General features: G+C 43.4%; 1 protein-coding gene across 1 annotated transcript in view; it reads left to right on the top strand.

Annotated features, from left to right (window-relative positions):
• Positions 1 to 19,774, top strand: part of TTLL11 (tubulin tyrosine ligase like 11) — a 223,063-nt gene that overhangs the window by 33,478 nt on the left and 169,811 nt on the right. Inside the window, exon 2 of the mRNA XM_026513900.4 lies at positions 13,569 to 13,665. Within this exon, the coding sequence (XP_026369685.4) occupies positions 13,569 to 13,665 (97 nt within the window). The remainder of the gene's footprint in view (positions 1 to 13,568; positions 13,666 to 19,774) is intronic.

Raw genomic sequence — 19,774 nt, 5'->3', positions numbered from 1 at the left:
GGACTGGGTCTCCAAGCTCCTGTTTGGCCTTTGTACATGCTTTTGCTTCCTCCCAGGTGACCCCTTTCCCTCTGTAGCCTTGGCAATCTCTCTCTCGTTCAAGAGTCAACTCAAATGTCACCTGCCCCTCTGAGCCTTGGTTGCCTCTTCTGCGAAATGGGAGTATGACGGCTATTCATAAGCTGTGTGGAGATTAAACGTCCCCACGTGGGTAAAGAGCTCAGCCTGGGGGCGGCATATAGTAGATGCTTGATAGGAAGGTGGCTACAGGCATCCAGTGATCTGTTTGTGCGTCTAACTCAGCTGCTGCGCTGTGAGCTCTTTGAGGGTAAGGACTCTTTCGTCCTCCTGTTTTTTACCTCTCCAGCTTTTGTCTTCCACCACTGACACTTTGACCCATACGTGGAACCTTTCAGCGTTCCCTGAGTGTACCGCCTGGCTCGAAGGCACGACGTGCTTTTGTGTTGAGTGAATGCACTGATGTTCTGGCTAAACCATGGTGCCTTGAGACCGGCTCTCTGATGGAGTTGCCACTGTGGACGGTCCTGAAAGGGCCCGGGTATTTGGTTAACTGGGGATGAGCTGCTACAAGAGGTGTTGGGCATGACTTTGGCAAAAGTCATCTGATAATCCTGGCTGGGAACAAAGTGTGTTCGAATGGAAACCTGGTTTGCCTTGTTTCCATTTCAGTTAATAAACACACTTAAAGTTTTGGTGTGGAAGTCTTTGAGATAATTTGAGGACTGATGGTGAATTGATATCATTTACTCACAGTGAGGGAGTAGAGAGCAGGGAGATGGCTCTTGATAGTATAGGGGAGAAAAAATAAAGTTCTCTCTACCCTTCTAGGTCATTGGCTGAGACATCCCCTGTAACAAGGGAGAGATTAATGGGGGCAAACAAATTTGCATTGATTTTGTACATACCGGGGCCCCAAAGATATGAGACCCAAAGAAGTGACCAGATAGCTTTTATACTTTTTTGACAAGGAAACAATAAATTTGTGAGGAGTTGACAAGACAAAGAAGTTTGAGCTTGAGATAGTAAATTAGAGAGGAAGTAACAGGTTTGTTTATATAGTCTTTGGGGTTCCAGATTCTCTCTTGCTCGTGATAAGAATTTCTGCTTTCCTCTGGGTATAGAGAGGGTACCCTTCACGTGGGAGGTTTATTTTCTGCTCTCAGAGAAACAAAGGACGGTCAGAGCATCCTTCTTGCATCGACTGTTTCTTATGTAACTTTAATTCAAAATAATATGCCAGAGTGGCACATTTTGGGAGAGCCTGCCTTGAACCTCATCAATAATTTTGCAGAACATAAGAGTTAATTTATAATTTATAATTTATAATTGATACTGGAACTCTTTTCCATAGGTTGAATTACAATGGAATGGAGTAAGAGTCATTTAATGTGGGTATCTTGTTGTTTGTGTTTGTGTTTCCTTATGAATTGGAAAGTGGAAAAAGAACATAGTGCTAAATTGGTATCTAATCTTTTCAGAGATTTGCCAAATAAACTGGAATTTTAATTAAAACTGCAAGCCAAGAGGTATATCACTTTAGAATTTTGTGAAGTTTTTCTTTTTCTTTTGGTTAGTATAATTACTACTAATAAAGATTCTTTACGAGTGGGAAATTGGACACCAGAATAAATAACTAGAGGTGATTGCTATGGGGCATTGAAATTATGAGAGGGGCAAGGTTCTCTTGCCCTCCTGCTAACATGAGCCTTTTTTCTATAGTTCAATTGTTTGGTAACAATTCTGATCTCATTAGAAGTGTTGTGATCAGAAGCAGAAGCAAGGTGGATAGCAGGCCTCACTGCAGTTCTTTGAGCTCTAATTCATATGAGTCAATTATAATGAATGGATTTAATAAAAAAAAATACAATGTACTTTGGTGATTAACTCAGTGAACAACAAATGGCACGCTTACCCAGAGTATCATATTTGCAATAAGGAAGAAGTGAACAGGAAAAGGAAACTTCATAGATCACAAGAATTGCTACTTTCCAGCAAAAGGTTGTTAATTACTTATCCTTTTGCTATATTTATTGGCTCTATTAGAGGGTGAGTAATTATTGTCTTCCTGGGAAACTCACTGGAGCCAGACGGCGACTTTATTAAATTGGAAGACTCCTCAGAGTGCTAGTTATCCCTGTGGGATCCTCTCCATTCAGAGTTTCCAACAACTAGGAATCTGGAGGAGGTGAGAGAGGACTGTCAGCCCATGGGCATGAAAGAAGGGGCTCCTTTAAAGTGCACTGGCTGTCAGAGCAGTTCTTACCCCTGAAACTGGCGATGTGCTCTTAGACCTCTGTGCCTTCCTTCACCCCTACTCACAATGCACTCTTTCTGTCTTTGTCCCCTTGCCACTCCACCCTGTCCCCTTTCTCCTAGCCTTGGCTGGGTTCCTCATGGGTCTGGCTGCCCTCAGTCTCGCTCTACCTCCCCTCCATTCTTCATTCTAGCCAGATCTGGTACAGCCTGCTGGAGCACTTCCCTTGGCTCTCCTTTACCTGCAGAATCAAGTTCAAGCTTGCCCTGTGAGCCCTTCGTGACCTGTCTGGGTCATGGAGACCTCTTCAGCTTTATCTCCCCTACTCCCCCTGGGCTCTAGGTACGTGGAACTTCTCAGGCTCTCCAGAATGCCTGCCTTGCGTGCACTCCCCCTCCATCTGATCAGGCTGGCTCCTGAATCCCTGGAGCTAGGTTTGATTCACTACTGTTTTTGAAGAGGTGGATTCGTTGAGGGCCAGCCTCTGCTTTCTCTACCAGGGGAGTTATCTGGGGACTTTTCTTCTCTGCCTCTCTCACCATGGGATTTAATTAGGTGAAGAACAATCCAGGATGCTCACTGTCAATATTCTATAATAGGAGTAACTTAGCTCCTTCTATGTGCCAGGCTCTTCACCAACATTCTTTCATTTACATAGTTGCTTTTAATCTTCCTGACACCCTCTGTGATGGAGGCTTTGCTAGTCCTCTTTCTCAGATGTTAAAACCAAAAGCCTTAGAAGCTGGCACGGTTGGGATTTGAACCCAGGTTCTGGAAGTCAAGTCAAGGAGCTTTTGTGCAAGTACAGGCTTTCCCCAGAGGTTGGGTGCATACCCAGGAAGACCGACATGGCTTCAAATACTCTGAATATACCTTGTGCACCTGTAACCTTAGACTGGCCCTAGAAAACACCCCCATGCACCATCTCCTTTGGGTAATATTTTACCAGCCAATAGGTATGGGGTGAAGGGAAAGCATGGAAGAGAAGAAAGAAATCAGTATTTTTTGAACACCTACTGTATAATTGCCCGTGCGTGGTCTTTCCCCCCAGCCCCATCCAGAGATGCTGTGGTCAGGAAGCTGGCCAGTCCCTCCCCCACGTGGGGAAGACTTTTCTTGTTAGCCTATTTTCCACTGGTAGGTGGGAGCCTGGAATCTCCCTGTGGCCCCTCAGTTAGGTGGTTGGTGCTTCTCACCTGTCTGGGAGGATAGTGATGCCATTAGCTTAGTTGTGAACAAGAGAGGACTGAGCTAGCCTCCCTCTCTCAGGCTTAAAAGAGAGCTCACCTTCTTTTGATATGCTCAGATTTGGCAGATGGAGCCATGTTCCATCTGGTCACACCCTTCAGCATTGATGGATCTCCACCAGTATTTTCTTTGTCTGCTTGCTTTACTGATTGAAGAAAAGAGTACTACGTTTTTAGTCCATCCTTGAAGGGCAATTGCTCAGTCCTTTCCTTGTCTTAACTGGTCTTCTCTGGACTTTTCTGTGCTATGCTCTTCCTTGAAGTGTTAACCACAGCTCTTTTTTTTGCATAGATACATGTGCTCATTTTTTTTTCATAGATTAATCCATCTATCCATCCATTTAGCTTAGTGGAGCCAGTAGAGCACACGCAGTCTTTGGAGATGGAGCAACATGACTTCAAATTCTGGGTTTGCCACTTACCAGCAACAGAGTTGTATTATTTTTCATATGCAAAATGGAGACATATATGGAAGATACCGGGCACGCAATTAAGTCCTTAATAAATAATAATTATTAAATTTCTTATAAAGATACATTAGTCTTAAATTCCTTCATTCTCAGAATGCTTTCATTCTCTAAGGCACTGTTAGAAATAAACCTGGAATTGTGTATTCATTATCTACTACTGTGTAACAGATTTCTCCCAACTTTAGTAGCTGGAAACATCACACATTATTATTCACACACTTCCTGAGGATTGAGGAATCTGGGAGTGGCTTAGCTGGGGTTTCGGCTCAGGGTCTCTCATCGGGCCGCAGCCTCTGAAGACTCGACTGGGGCAGAAGGACCCACTTCCAAGCTCATTCCCATGGCTGTTGGCAGGAGGCTTTGATTTCTTCCCTCTCCTTAGGCTTCTCCAATGTGAGTGGTGATGATGAGAGAGATGGGAACCAGACAGCCAGATAGACACGCACACGCATACACACACACAGTGTGCCCAAGACAGAAGGCACAGTCTCGACATCCCCTCACTTCTTCTGCTGTAGCTGTTGGTTCCACACACCAAGCCTGTGCCAGTCGTGGGAGAAGATGACACAAAGGTCTGAATTCCAGGAGGCAGGGATAATCGGAGACTATCTTAGAGGCCGTCTACTACAGATGGTAGGCTGGGGAGAGGGTAGAAAGAATAAAGTGTGTCTACCCTGAAGCATTCTGTCTGATGGGGAGGCAGTCATGTAAGCGTAAACACCCTACACGGCAGTGGCTGTACTACAGGCATCGGCAGAGTGCAGAGGGGACACTGGAGAGAAATCCATTAACTCTGCCTGGGAGCATCATTGAGGGTTTCCCAAGTGCAGGTACACTGCGGTGTTCTTATTCAAGAGCTGTCCTAATGGTGCTTGATATTTGGTTGGCATCTTTTTTAATTGAAGTTACTCATTGAGGTGATTTCCTTGGGCATTAAAAATAATAGGCTATCCTATATAACAGCAATTTGCTTTTTACAAAGTGCTTTCCCAGGCACTACCTCAGTCCACATGACAGCCCTGGAAGGGGGACAGGTTTTATTGCTGTTGTTTAACTCCACTGTAGGTGAGCTGGAAGAAGGTCAGTGTGTCTAAGTCTCTGGGTGGGGTGTGGCGGGTCAGGGCTGGAGCTGGGGTCTTCCTAGCCCAAGCGTGCCACTCTGGCTGCTACCCCTTCCTTGGATTTCCTCAGAGTGCTTTGGGTCTCTCATTTTAAAACAGTAATTTGGGTCATTTCCCCCTATAGATGCATTACACATACGCTCGCCCATATCAAAGCTTATTTGCCACTTTTATGCCCAATCACTTGAAAGATTTTCTTTCATGAAGCAGCTTTATGAAGAAAATCATTCACAAAGTACAGAAATGTGAATTGTGCTTTCATCAGCATTCACTGTGCAGTTTCATTTTGTAAAATCCCTCGGGGGGTTTGAACTCGCTCTTTGGGCTATTTGTTAGAAGAGGGACCCAAACATCAATTCCTTAAGCACAAATATGCTCAAAGGACATGTAATGATTTCAGTTCTTGGCGCCTGCTTGTTTTGTAAGTTTGTTTTAGTCCTTCTAGGTAAGAGGGAAAAGGATTTTGGGTCCACATGGGTGTTTATGCTGAGGGAGAATCTTCCTTTGTGGCAAAGATGATAGCATGTGTATGTGTATGTGGGGAGGTATGCTAGTTATTATGGTTCATGTGTGACTAATAAATTCCACCTCATCCAGGTGAGTGATGAGGCCTCAAAGTAAGGCAGTGGCATTGGGGGTTAAGGAAGGGGAGGACATGTAAAAATAAATTAGGAGGTAAACCAGAAGACTTGCTGACCAGTTGGATATTGGGGAGGGAAGGGAGTTATGGGTGATTCTCAGGACTATGGCTTCTGATTTTCCTGTGGACCTAGGACCAATTGGACACCTGGTTAGCCATTCTTGGAGACCTGAAACAAGTATGTCAAATTGTTCCAGGTCCTAGAAATCCCTGGTTTTCTGAGGGAGATAAGGGTTACACATGAGTTCACAGCAGTGCAGACAATGATAAGCATAGTTAGTGCTGAAGGGACCAGGAAGATGATCCCTATGGGCTGACATGGTCCTGAAGCTCTCCGTGTCATCATATCCAGTGGGCAGTTGTTAGTTTCCATCCTACTTGACCTGTCAGTCATGTCCACAGTGTTCACCATTCTCTTTGTCTTGAAACACTTCCTCCTGCTGGCCTTTTATGGCTCATGCTCTCTGTCTGTCTGTCTGGTCCATCTTAGTCTGCTCTCCACATGGCCTACGGTTTCTGCTATCCAGCTGGGGGTGGGGGGGTGCAGCCCTACACGATCTGCCTCTGTCTAGGTCTTCAGCCTCATCTCACACTATTTTCCACTTGTCCTCTAAGCCCCAGCCACCTTGACTGCCTTTAGGCTTTCCAGTGGGCCATGGTCAGTGTGACCTTTGGGCTTTTACATATTTGTTTTCTGCCTGGGATACTCTTCCTTCCTCATCTGCCTGTTCTTCTTTCCAATCTCAGCTCAGATAGCCTTTTCTCAGGAGTAGGGTGACCACTCAATTTGCTGCTCAAACTGGGATACATTTGAGAGTGAAAAAAAAGCTCCAGTAATGTTAACACCAAGACAGCAGGTGTGAATGGAAGCACGCTGGGCTAATGAATACATGGTCACCCTACTCGGGGTAGCCTTCTCTGACTTCCCAGGTGTGATGGGGTCTTCCTGTGCTCTCATTGCTCTCGACCTTATTTCACAGCCCTTACCATGGTTTGCAGTGGTACATTGGAGTGACTGTTCGAGTCAACTCTTTCTCCCCATGGACTGTGTGCTCCATGAAAGCAGGCATGTTCCCATGTGTCCTTGTGCCACGTGATAGGTTCTTAATGCTTAATGAGTAAATAAATCAATGATCAATTCAGATTTGTATTCTTGTGTGGAATGTACAAATCATTTTCATTTCTAGTCTCTTGTTTGGTTCTATGGCACATTGACATGTTTTCTCATCTTAGTCGATGGAGGACATAAAGGTTTTGGTTGCTTAAGGTCTTATAGTTAGTGACAGACACAAGTCTAGAACTCTCAGGTCTTCTGACCCCACATCCAGTCCTTTTTCCAAAAGAGTTTGAAGAAGAGAAAAGGAAGACGACTCCCAAATTTAGAATCTAAATAACTGGGAAGATGGTGCTGACCTTAGAAAAATGGGCAGTGGGGGAGCCTGAGAAACATTGTCAATTTTCAGCTGCCCCATGAAAAGCCACGTAGCATTCCAGGCTACAGAGAGCTCAGAGTAGAGCCACGAATGGCCCCTTACCCTCAGGGGGCAAAAGCAGACAGTTTTTTATTGTTGTTTTATTGTGGTGAAATATACATAACAGAATTTATCATCTTAACTGTTTTTAAGTGTACAGTTCAGTAGCATTAAATACATTCACCTTGTTGTGCAACTATCAGCATCATCCATCTCCAGGACATTTTTCGTCTCCCCAAACTGAAGTTCTGTACCCATTAAACAAAGAACACCCCATTTTCCCCTCCTCCCAGCCCTGGAAACCACTGTTCTACTTCCTCCTGTCTGTATGAATTTGACTACTCGAGCTACCTCACAGAAGTGGAACCACACAATAGTCTTTGTCTGATTTATTTCACTTGGCGTAATGTCTTCAGGGTTTCATCTACGTTGTGCCAGGCTCAGTAATTTTAGTGTATGGATATACCACATTTTGTTTGTCTGTTGATGGACAGTTGATGGACACTTGGACTGTTTCCACCTTTGGCTATTGTGAATAATGCTGCACATTTATATATCAATATCTGTTCGAGTCTCCAATTTCAGTTCTTTTGGGGAAATACTCAAGTAGGATTGCTGGATCATGTGACAATTTTATTTTCCACAGCAGCTTTTTACATTCCCAGTGCCTAAGGGTTCCAATTTCTCTACATCCTCATCAACACTTATTTCCTTTTTATTATTTTTTATGCTAGCCATCCTAATGAGTGTGAAGTTGTATCTCATGGTGGTTTTGATTTGCATTTTCCTAATGATTAGTCATGTTGAGCATCTTTTCATGTGCTTATTAGCCATCTGTATTTCTTCTTTGGAGAAATGTCTATTCAAGTCCTTTCTTTGCCCATTTTTAAATTGTTTTTGTTGTTCTTTGGTTGTTAAAGTTTTAAAATATATTCTGAATATTACTCCCTTATCAGATACATGATTTTCAAATATTTTCTCCTATTTCATGGGCTGCCCTTTCATTCTGTTGACAAGTGTCCTTTGATGCAAAAAAGTTTTAATTTCAATGAAGTTCAGTTTATTAATTTTTTCTTTTGTCACCTGTGCTTTGGTATCATAGCCAAGAAATCATTGCCAAATTAAATGTCATAAAGCTTATTCCCTATATTTTCTCCTATGAGCTTTATAGTTTTAGCCATTATGATTAGTTCTTTGACCCATTTTGAGTTAACATTTGTATATGGTGGAAGGTAAGGGTCCAACTTCATTCTTTTTACGTGTAGACATCCAGTTTTCCCAGCGGCAATTGTTGAACAGAATGTCCTTTCCCCATCAAATAGTGTTATCATCCTTGTCAAAAATAATTTGAGCATATATGTCAGGATTTAATTCTGGGTTCTGTATCCTATCCCCTTAGTCTGTTTGTATTTATGCCAGTACCATACTGGTTTTTATTAATTTATTATTATTATTATTTTTAACTTAGAGCTGGTTTTGGTTCACTACAAAATTGAGCAGAAGGAACAGAGATTTCACATATGCTCACTGACCCTACATATGCGTAGCCTCCCCAGCTATCAAAATCGCATGCCAGAATGGTACATTTGTTGCAATCGATGAACATATATTGACACATCATTATCACCCGAAGTCCATGATTTATATTAAAGCTTACTCTTGGTAGTGTACACTCTGTGGGATTGAACAAATGAATAATGATATGTATCCACTGTTATGGTATATATAGAATAGTATCACTACCCTAAAAATCCTCTGTGTTTCCCCTGTTCATCCCTCCCCTCACTCCTAATCCATGTATCTCATTGTTGTTTTATGTACTTTTTCGATATCTTAGCTTTGTTGTAAGTTTTGGCATCAGGAAGCATGATACCTCCAACACTATTCTTCCTTCTCAAGATTGTTTTGATTATTTGGAGTCCCTTGAGATTCCACATGAATTTATGATAGATTTTTTATATTTCTGTAAGGAAAAAAAAGTCATTTGGATTTTGGTAGGGATTTCATTGAATCTGTATATTGCTTTGTGTAGTATTGACATCTTAACAATATAAAGTCTTCTAATCCATGAACATGGGATGTCTTTCTACTTATCTATGTCTTCTTTAATTTCTTTCAGCAACGTTTTATAGTTTTTGGTGTACAGTCTTTTGCCTCCTTGGTTAAGTTAATTCCTAAGTATTTTATTCTTTTTGATGTTATTATAAATGTAATTGTTTTCTTAATTTCCTTTTTGGATCATTCATGGTTAGTATATAGAAAAACTGATTTTTGTGTATTCATTTTGTATCCTATAATTTTTCTGAATTCATTTATTATTTCTAACTGTGTGTATATGTGTGTGTAATCTTTATGGTATTCTACATATAAGATCTTGCCATCTGCAAACAGATAATTTTACTTCTTCTTTTCCAATGTGGATGCTTCATTTCATTTTCTTGCCTTTTGCTATGGCTAGAACTCACAATACTATGTTGAATAAAAGTGGTGAAAGTGGGCATCCTTATCTCATTCCTGATCTTAGAGGAAGAGCTTTCAGTCTTTCACTATTGAGTATGATGTTAGCTGTTTAAGCAGTTTTTAAAAAGATCTTAAAAAGAGGTGGGATTTTGAAGTCCTGGGACCTATTTAAAATTGTGTTTCTCTGTGTTCTCAGCACCTAGCACAGTGTCTGGCACATAGCAATTTTTGAATGAATGGATTAAAAAACCCCCACAGTTTCTCAAAACTGAATGAGCTAAAGGCACTGCTGAATGAAGTGTTGATTTTGGACTCATGAGGTTGGCAAGGACTGAAGGGTAACCGTAAAGGTGATAAGGAGTCATTGGTTGTCTGCTGACATGGAGCAGGTGTTGGTCCCACATTGCAGGCAGCACGGCCACTTGGATCTTAGTAAACTTTGCTTGGATAGTCTGCTTTTTAGAGAAACTTCTCTGGTTAAGTTATTTTTCCCTTCCCACTGTTAGCACTTAGCAGCTGGAAGAAAATAACATATGTTGTATCTCTTTGTATTTATGACTACTGAATTAATAACTTCAGTCCATTGGATGCAAAGAAAACAAGTGAAATGCTATAAATTATAAATGAAAGTTGTTCATGCTAATAGAGTGTATAACATATGCCTTACTTTGGCACAGCTTTGAAATAATGTGAATGATTTAAAGGGCTTGAGTCTGCTTGCCTTCATTTTAATTTGGAATAGTTGGAAAGCATCGAGTCACCACCATTTCATTAGTGATGCTATGCTCTTCCATTGGAACTTAAGCTCTCTCAACTTGGAGCAGACAAAAATCCTGATTAGCTGTAGTCTTAGGATGGGAAAGTCAAGTGATTGCATTCAATGTGTTGGCATCTCTCTTCATCTGGACTTCTAACAAGCAAGTTCTAAATATAAACTGACATGTCCTCACTTTTTTCCTTTAACAAGGGTCCTCTGAGTTATAGATTTAAAAAATGAATTCTGTAAATGTAGAACTTGCTGATAACTTTGAGAGGCAGCAGGATGTAGTGGAAAGAGCAGGACTTTCTGTCTCACCAAGGGATTTTCTGGCTGCTAACAAGGAAACCCTGTAGTGTGTGCAAAGAGGAAATATATTCTAAGGATATAAGGCTGTCTAACAGGATCCAAGGATAGGAGGGACAGCCAGGCTCAGGAGGGTCTGGACCTAGGATCTAGAGGCCCTAGGAACTAAGGTCACTCAGTCTGTCACCAGGGCCACATGGTCTCACCTTCACTTTCCTCTCTGCACCGGCTCCTTCCTTCTCTCTCAGCAGCTGGACTGCCTTGGCTTCTCTGTGCTCACAGCTGAGCACATCTGCTTGGCTCTAGCTTTCTATCACTTCCAGGTCAAGGGCGGCAGAGGCTGCCTGGCATCTCAGATTTCCAAATTCCTGGAAGAGAGAATCTGGTTATCTCAACTTGAGTCAGACAACCCTTCCCAGTTTGGTCATTTATTCATCCAAAAAGTCTTTATCGAATGCCAGGAGGCACTGGGGGATGCATCCTCCCTTCACGGACCATGTGTGTTTGGGGGAGCAAAGAATAGAGAATGAGAGAGCATGAGTGAGAAAGCGTGAGCTTATTTTTCGGGGGACTGACTTGAGAGTTACAATTTTCAGAGAAAGAGAAGTATGGTTTGGGATTCAGATAGACCTGGATTCAAATCCCGATTCCTCTCCCGATTCCTCTCCTGTGTTACTTTGGGCATATTAGGTACCTTTTTCATCCCCAATTTTCTCCCCAGTAAAATGGGAATAATTCTTTCTAAGGTAGTTAGGAGGATTAAAATGAAAGGGCGACACCATCAACTTTTTTCACAGAAATGGAATAAATAATCCTGAAATTTGTATGGAGCCAGAAAAGACCTCAAATAGCCAGAGGAATGTTGAAAAAGAAAACCAAAGCTGGTGGCATCACAATTCCAGACTTCAAGCTCTATTACAAAGCTGTGATCATCAAGACAGTGTGGTACTGGCATGAAAACAGACACACAGACCAACGGAACAGAATAGAGAGCCCAGAAATGGACCCTCAACTCTACGGTCAACTAATCTTCGACAAAGCAGGAAAGAATAACCAATGGAAAAAAGACAGTCTCTTCAACAGATGGTGTTGGGAAAATTGGACAGCCACATGCAGAAGAATGAAACTGGACCGTTTCCTTACACCAGACACAAAAATAGATTCAAAATGGATGAAAGACCTAAGATGGATTCCTAGACAGGAATCTTTCAAAATCCTTGAGGAGAACACAGGCAGCAACCTCTTTGACCTCAGCTGCAGCAACTTCTTCCTGGACACATCACCAAAGGCAAGGGAAGCAAGGGCAAAAATGAACTATTGGCACTTCATCAAGATAAAAAGCTTTTGCACAGCAAAGGAAACAGTCAACAAAACCAAAAGACAACCAACAGAATGGGAGAAGATATTTGCAAATGACAAATCAGATAAAGGGCTAGTATCCAAAATCCATAAAGAACTTATCAAACTCAACACCCAAGGAACAAATAATCCAATCAAGACGTGGACAGAAGACATGAACAGACATTTCTGCAAAGAAGACATCCAAATGGCCAACAGACACATGAAAAAGTGCTCAACATCACTCGGCATCAGGGAAATACAAATCAAAACCACAATGAGATACCACCTCACACCTGTCAGAAGGGCTAAAATTAACAAGTCAGGAAACGACAGATGTTGGCAAGGATGCGGAGAAAGGGGAACCCTCTTACACTGTTGGTGGGAATGCAAGCTGGTGCAGCCACTCTGGAAAACAGCATGGAGGTTCCTCAAAAAGTTGAAAATAGAGCTACCAGCTACGACTCAGCAATTGCACTACTGGGTATTTACCCCAAAGATACAAATGTAGTAATCTGAAGGGACACCTGCACCCCAGCAGCAATGCCCACAATAGGCAAACTATGGAAAGAGCCCAGGTGTCCATCAACAGATGAATGGATAAAGAAGATGTGGTGTATATATATATACAATGGAATATTATGCAGCCATCAAAAAATGAAATCTTGCCATTTGTAATGACATGGATGGAACTAGAGGGTATTATGCTAAGTAAAATAAGTCACTCAGAGAAAGACAATTATCATATGTTCTCACTGATATGTGGAATTTGAGAAACAAGACAGAGGATCATAGAGGAAGAGAGGAAAAAATGAAACGACGAAAGCAGAGAGGGAGACAAACCATAAGAGACTCTTAATCTCAGGAAATGAACTGAGGGTTGCTGGAGTGGAAGGGGGTGCGACAGATGTGGTGGCTGGGTGATGGACACTGGGGAGAGTGTGTGTTATGATGAGAACTGCGTATTGTGTAAGACTGATGAATCACAGACCTGTACTGCCGAAACAAATAATACATTATATGTTAATAATAATAATAAAAAAAGAATGATCTAGGGGTGCCTGGCTGGCTTAATCAGAAGAGTATGCAGCTCTTGATCTCAGGGTCATGAGTTTGAGCCCCACATTCTACACCCTACATTGGGTGTAGAAATTACTTAAATAAACTAAAACAACACCGACAACAACAACAAACCAAAACATGTAAAGTAATGTGCGAAGCCATGAGTGGAGTGACTGCCACAGAGTCAGAACTCCACCCCTCACTGATTGTGACCTTGAGCAAATTCCTTAACCTGCCTGAAATGGTTTCTTCACCTATAAAATGGGAAAGGATATCATCTACCTCACGTGCTTATTATGAGGATTACATCACGTGATATGCACCAAGTCGTGGGCCATGTGTACGTAATAGACGCCCAGAGTGGTAGCTGCTCGCCTAGGTCTTGTTAATAGTCACAGTTTTTTTCCCTCTGTCTTCTAGTTCCCATTTGGCCGACGCTTGCCTTGTGACATCTACTGGCATGGAGTTTCATTTCACGACAATGACATATTCTCCGGCCAAGTGAACAAGTTTCCAGGTATCTGCTATTGTTGGCATTGAAAAATGTTTCTAGGCTGGGTGTCAGGGCACCCTCTTCTACAAAAACACGGCAGCATTTTGAGCTCAGACTCAAGGACTCTTTTTTTAAAAAAATATAATTGGTATTTATTCATTCATTCATTCATTCATTCATTCATTCATTTATTACATTCGGTTAGCCAGACTCTTACTTGGGACCTGCCGCCCATACCGCTGCGGCGCCCTGACCTTGGGAGGGAAGCTAAGGCAGAGGTCATCTGGATTTGACCCACCAACGGGTTAAAGACTGGAGGTTCAAAAATAAAAAGACAGGCTTTCCTGGACTAACTTCACCAGTGGGAGAACGTGACCCTCACCTTCTGAGTTGTAATGTGAAGCCGTAACGAGGAGACTATGTTCTCAAAATGAAAAACAGAAATAGACCACTTCACATAAATTATTTGCAAGAAACAGAAGTATTAAAATTCTAGGAATATGCCACAAAAATGGGGTTAGCAGCTTCTGTTTTCTTTAAGTATCATCATTGGAGGTACCATTTTTAGGACCAAACACGCCAGTCACCGTATTGGGAACGATAGGCTGAGACAGTGCCTACCTTTTACCTTGGGACCTTATCCCAGTGAGGCTTTCCTGTAAAAGGGGACTAGTGGCAAGAAGGTGTCAGAGCCAACACTTTAAGACAGCCCCTCACTCCGTTCCCAGCCTCCCCGTATGCCTTTCCATTTTATTTGTAATCTCCGCCACCCTCTTCTGCTGTGGATTCATTATTTGTAATGGCTCAGTGAGGAGGGCGGTTAAGGTGAGTGGGTGTCTCAGGGAGGAAGGAACGTTTGGTTAAGGGGGGGTGGTGATCACAGCCAAAGGGTCTTTCTCTTGTATTCAGAAATCTTAACATAATATGCACAAACCATATTATAATACAATAGCAAATAATTTTTAATTATTTATGAATCCCATTAATTTAATTATTATGAATCCCATCCCTCATTTAACAAAACAACAATGTGAGTATTTCTAGATTTCCTCCCAAACCTTAACCATATTTTTGTATCATTTTTACATGGTTGCAGTCAGAGTGTGGTTGCCTGAATACCAGGTGTTTTTTCCTATTGTGATAATCATTTATGCTTATTTTAGAAAGGAGACTCCATTTCCCCTTTCTCTGGGGTGCCTGTTGGCTCAATTGGGAGAGCATGTGACTTTTTTTTTTTTTAAGATTTTGTTTATTTATTTGACAGAGATAGAGATAGCCAGCGAGAGAGGGAACACAAGCAGGGGTAGTGGGAGAGGAAGAAGCAGGCTCATAACAGAGGAGCCTGATGTGGGGCTCGATCCCATAACGCCGGGATCACGCCCTGAGCCGAAGGCAGACACTCAACCGCTGTGCCACCCAGGCGCCCCGGGAGAGCATGTGACTTTTGATCTCAGGGTCAGGAGTTTGAGCCTCATGGTGGGCGTAGAGTTTACTTAAAAAAAAATTACTCTTTTTTTTTTTTTTGGCATTCTATGCCGTGTCTTTAAGAAAACACATCTCAGAAAACCCACTGGCGAGTTATGCCATGTCCGCTAGCGGGGTTCAATTAAGCGTTCAGACCACCATGGGCCTCACTTGGCTCAGATTCACTTAAAAGGATATAGGGCAGGAAACACGGCCTGCCAGCCGGTCAGTGTCCGGCATTTCTCCCCAGTGGTGTCTTTGCGAGGGGGCCAGAGGCTAGTCTCATCTCTCAAGGGAAAGCTCAGGTGTAAGGAGACAAGCCCTACCTTGGTGGCCGTGGGTCTGTCTGGCTTAGACGCCCCTCAAGAGCCTTATCTCATGTAGCTCCTGAGAAGCCTAGCTTCCAGGGCCCCCAGCAGGGTCATGCTGAGTTACGAGAGTCATTACATCAGGAGAGCCTGAAGCTACGACTTCCTACCAGGTATATTTATGCAGTTGGCCGATCAGGGATCATTTCAACCATATGCTTTGTTGTCTAGGAACACAGCTAACTTTCTACCTTTATTGGTTTCCGGGGGAACAGAGCTAGAAAATTAGCCCACAGTTAGAGAAGAGGGAGGGTTCTGTTGGAGAATAAAAAGGATTCTGGTAGCCCGGGTTCTTGCTCACAGTTTAATGGGGTAATGGGGTAATTCCTTTCTGTCTTGCTGCTCGTAAAAGGTGACTTTTGGATGCCACTTGAAGGACTTACTGGGATACTGGGAGCATGTCATTTGGAAGAGAACAATTCTTCGAATGAGGACAGAGTTCCTAAGACGTGACTCCTCAAATGAGGCTTCATTTATGTTTCCCCCTCTTTGCTTGTACCTCATCTCCTGGCTGAGAGTAAGAAAGAAGTCGTAGCTATGGCTCTCCTCTTGGAACACAAATGAGAGAAAAACACCCTCGAAGGACTCGTTTCATTAAAGGTGATATAAGAATATTCATTCCAAAGAAGCAGTTTCGCTCTATCCCACATTCCATGTGCCAGTGACTGGAACATATAATTTTCCACTTTACCAACAGCAATTAATTAGTTCTAATGACAAAGCAGGCTCTCAAACCTCTAGGCGGAGAGGCAGTGTGGCTACACCCTCTCCCCGTGGAAGACAGCAGTTCTTAGCGATGACGTGATTCCAGAAGGGTCTGTCCTTTGGCTTTCGTTTGGGCCCAGGCTTAGCTTCTGTCTCTCCTGTGTCCCGTTATTCTAGCAGTGCATATGCACTGTGTGGTATCTAGAGTGAGTTCTGGATGAGGCAGGCAACTCCAAATACATTACATGCTGAATAAACGGAAAACTTTTGCAGATGCATATGGAAGCGATTTATTTTGTTTGTGTCAGCACATTAGATTTTAGCCACTTTTCTATGACGAGGTCCTCCAAGATGTGTTATTATGTCTTAACATGATGAATTAAGACTTTCTATAAAAATAATCGGATTTAGATGTCTTTGCTTTAGGAAAGTCCCAAACTGTCAATTCTCAGCTCACAAGCAACAGTGTTTTGCAGACTTTCAGGGTCTGAGATATGTGGCAGCACGTGGCAGGGGCTGCTTGAAAGTCCGCCCTGGGGAGGAGATGCTCTGGCAGAGAGGGAGAGGGCCCCTGCCAGGAAGGTCCGGGGCAGCTCGCGGTCAAGCACTCGGCTGTGCCGGGGAGGGTACAGAGACAAGGAGAAAGGCATGTAGGGAGAGAAGTCAAATACAAAACCAGTGCCAGACGGAGGACATCTGGGGTGCCCTGGAGGGGTGGAACAAGGCCACATGACCTAACCTAATCTGCGTGGGGGGCAGACAGGGTGAGAGACCCAGGAGAACATGTGAACTGAGCCTCCAGGGCTGGACGGGCTTGACCTCCCTGCAAAATGCGGGAACAGAGTTGGCGAAAGACCTAGGATGTTTAGAGCAGGCTGCTCGTTCAGTGAAGGGCCAGTGGCCCATGATGGTCAGAAAGGGTCAGGTGTGATAGGGGCCGTGGACGGGTGATAAGCAGGGACTGAAGGATAGCATCCTTATAGTCTGAAGGTCGTGGGGAGCCACTGAGAAACTGTTAGGCCGGAGAGCGACATGGGCCAGCTTGCATTTTCAAAAGGCCTGCCAGAGGGATGCATTGGAGGTGGGTGGAAGGGCGGGGCCAGGAGATAGAGGTAGAGCTGAGAGGCCATGGCAGGATCCAGGCAAAAGATGAACTCATCAGCGGCACTGGGAACAGAGAGAAGAGGGTGGATCTGGAAGTATTTATTTGTCGTTGGGTGGTTGTAATGTGTTTTTGCCAAGAATCATTGTTGACAATGATATTTGGATTGACTAGTACTCCCGACATAGCCCAGATTTTGTTTTGTTTTTGTTTGTTTGGTTTTTTAAAATCGGGTTAAACAGGTCTGTGTGGGCAAGCCTGAGGATCAGACTGTTACCCTCTTGTGTAGCTCCACAGGGGTCGAGACCCACCAGGCCTTGAGATTCCAGCGTAGCAGAGAGAAGAACCCAGGTCCAGAGGTGGCAAGGGTCACAGGGAGGGGGCAGGTGCTGCAGTTGCTTGGAGAAGGGAGGTAGAGTCGAGAGCCAGCAGAGCCTGGCAATGACCTCTCTTTTCCCCTATTTGCTCTGGGACCATACACTCTGGCTCAGCTAGAAAGCCAGCTGCTCTCGTCAGCATCTTCCTGAGAGACGATGACACTCCCCGCATCTGTCTCTGAGCCACCACCAGAAGTCCAGACGCCAGCAGCTTCCACAGGGGGTCTGGGGGGGGGGGTCACAGATGCTTTCCCTGGCAGCACGGGTGGGAGCACAGCTTAGATACGGTGGAGGAACAAAGGTTTTGGTGGTAAGTGGATTGAGGGAGGTCTGCACTGGTGCCTCCTGGAGACAGGCATTTAGGCAGAGGAGGGGTGAGTCGTCCTGTGGGTCAGAACTGTCTGGGAAGGGCAGCCGTTGGTTTGTAGGGTGCTTTCTTTCTTTTTCTTTCTTTCTTTTTTTTTTTTAAGATTTTATTTATTTATTTGACAGAGATAGAGACAGCCAGTGAGAGAGGGAACACAAGCAGGGGGAGTGGGAGAGGAAGAAGCAGGCTCATAGCAGAGGAGCCTGATGTGGGGCTCGATCCCAGGACGCCGGGATCACGCCCTGAGCCGAAGGCAGATGCTTAACCGCTGTGCCACCCAGGCACCCCTGTAGGGTGCTTTCTAAGTTGGCTGTTTTCAGTAGAGAACTACCTGGAGACTGGCACCAAGCAGACTCGGCGGCAGATCTGTTAGCTGGTGTGATATGTTCTCAACTTGCTGGACGTTGGTTTTCACAAAACTTTTCTGGAGCATTCAAACCACACTTCTATACTCATAACACTTCTGTCTGTGTTGTGTGAGTCTGTCCGACCAGCTGAGGGGTATCTGGAAGAGAACCTCCCCCTGTCACAAGGCCTTTAAAGTGTAGAAAGTACCACAGCAGTCCGGAGGCTTCAGCTACTTGGGGTAAGGTGCGGTATTACAGTTAGTTATGAAGGGTTTTAGTCTAGTATGACAACAAACTATTGTCAAAGAAAAGGAAAAAGCTTCAAAAAATTTTTGGAATTTTTGTTTTGTGTATTTGGTGTTCAGCTCCAGTGTTTATAACTCAAAAATTCTGATTTTGGGGGGGACTAAAAGGAAACAGCTAGAACTTTCTGGGCTTATACTTATTTTGGGGGAAGCTCAGAACAGTGTCCTCAGTGAGTTTTCTTCAATATCGAAGAGTTCATGTCAGAGCACGGTTTATTAGTGCTTTTTGAGCTCCTTTATTTCTTATTTAATCCTTCCGTCTATCATTCTAAACAAGAACCAAGAAACTAGGCATTGGCATCTTGAATTTGTGATCTTCGGATCTATTGCTCCTTTAAATATGCTGAGGAAAGCAAGAAATAGGTTATTAAAAACCTTCATTCTCAAATGTTCACCCTTCACTTCCTGAACATGGGATTTTTGAGAAACGTCATTGGTTCTGACGGTGCCCGTTTAGAATGTGTGATAATTCGGACGTGCCAAGCTGACACGAAACTACGCTTTCTGTAACAACTTCGCTAAGCCGGTTCCTAGTGTCAGTGATGGAACTGTGCCGCCTCTCTCAGGGTGAAGGCCATTTCTAGTCCCCATTTTCAGTGGTGATATTTGCCTTAAGAGATAAGCATCTAAAACTTCAAAGAATTTTTACCTATTTGCTTAAAATTTGCTAAAGGTAGAGACTCAGTCTCTTCTCTTGCCGAGAGTTCCTAAAAATGTTCCAAGAAAAAAAAATCCACTGTTCTTTTAAAATGTTTTATAAGTGAGTCATTTAATCCCCTCTGGGCAAATTAATGAGGTCTGATCAATGTTAGTGTCAGTACTTATCACTGACGAACTCCTACAGATTCCATTTTCTCCCCTAAACTATAAATTATGCTGTGATATCTGTTCTACTGTCTGTCCTTATTTCAAGGAGACAGATTTTATGCTGAAAGCTGTATATTTTTCTATTTTAGACCTTGAATACTCATGAAAGTTTAAAATAAAGCAACTTAATTAAGCTTCTCGTAATGTAAGCAGAGCCCACTGGATGACATTCTCAAGGGTCTAAGATGGAAGCAGCCCCAGAAGTGTGCACGGTGGCCCCACCTTAAGGAA

The sequence above is a fragment of the Ursus arctos genome, unplaced genomic scaffold (assembly GCF_023065955.2).
Source record: "Ursus arctos isolate Adak ecotype North America unplaced genomic scaffold, UrsArc2.0 scaffold_18, whole genome shotgun sequence".
NCBI classification, from domain to species: domain Eukaryota; kingdom Metazoa; phylum Chordata; class Mammalia; order Carnivora; family Ursidae; genus Ursus; species Ursus arctos.
Note: the sequence above shows the minus strand (reverse complement) of the source record. Positions and strands in the feature narration are given on the sequence as shown.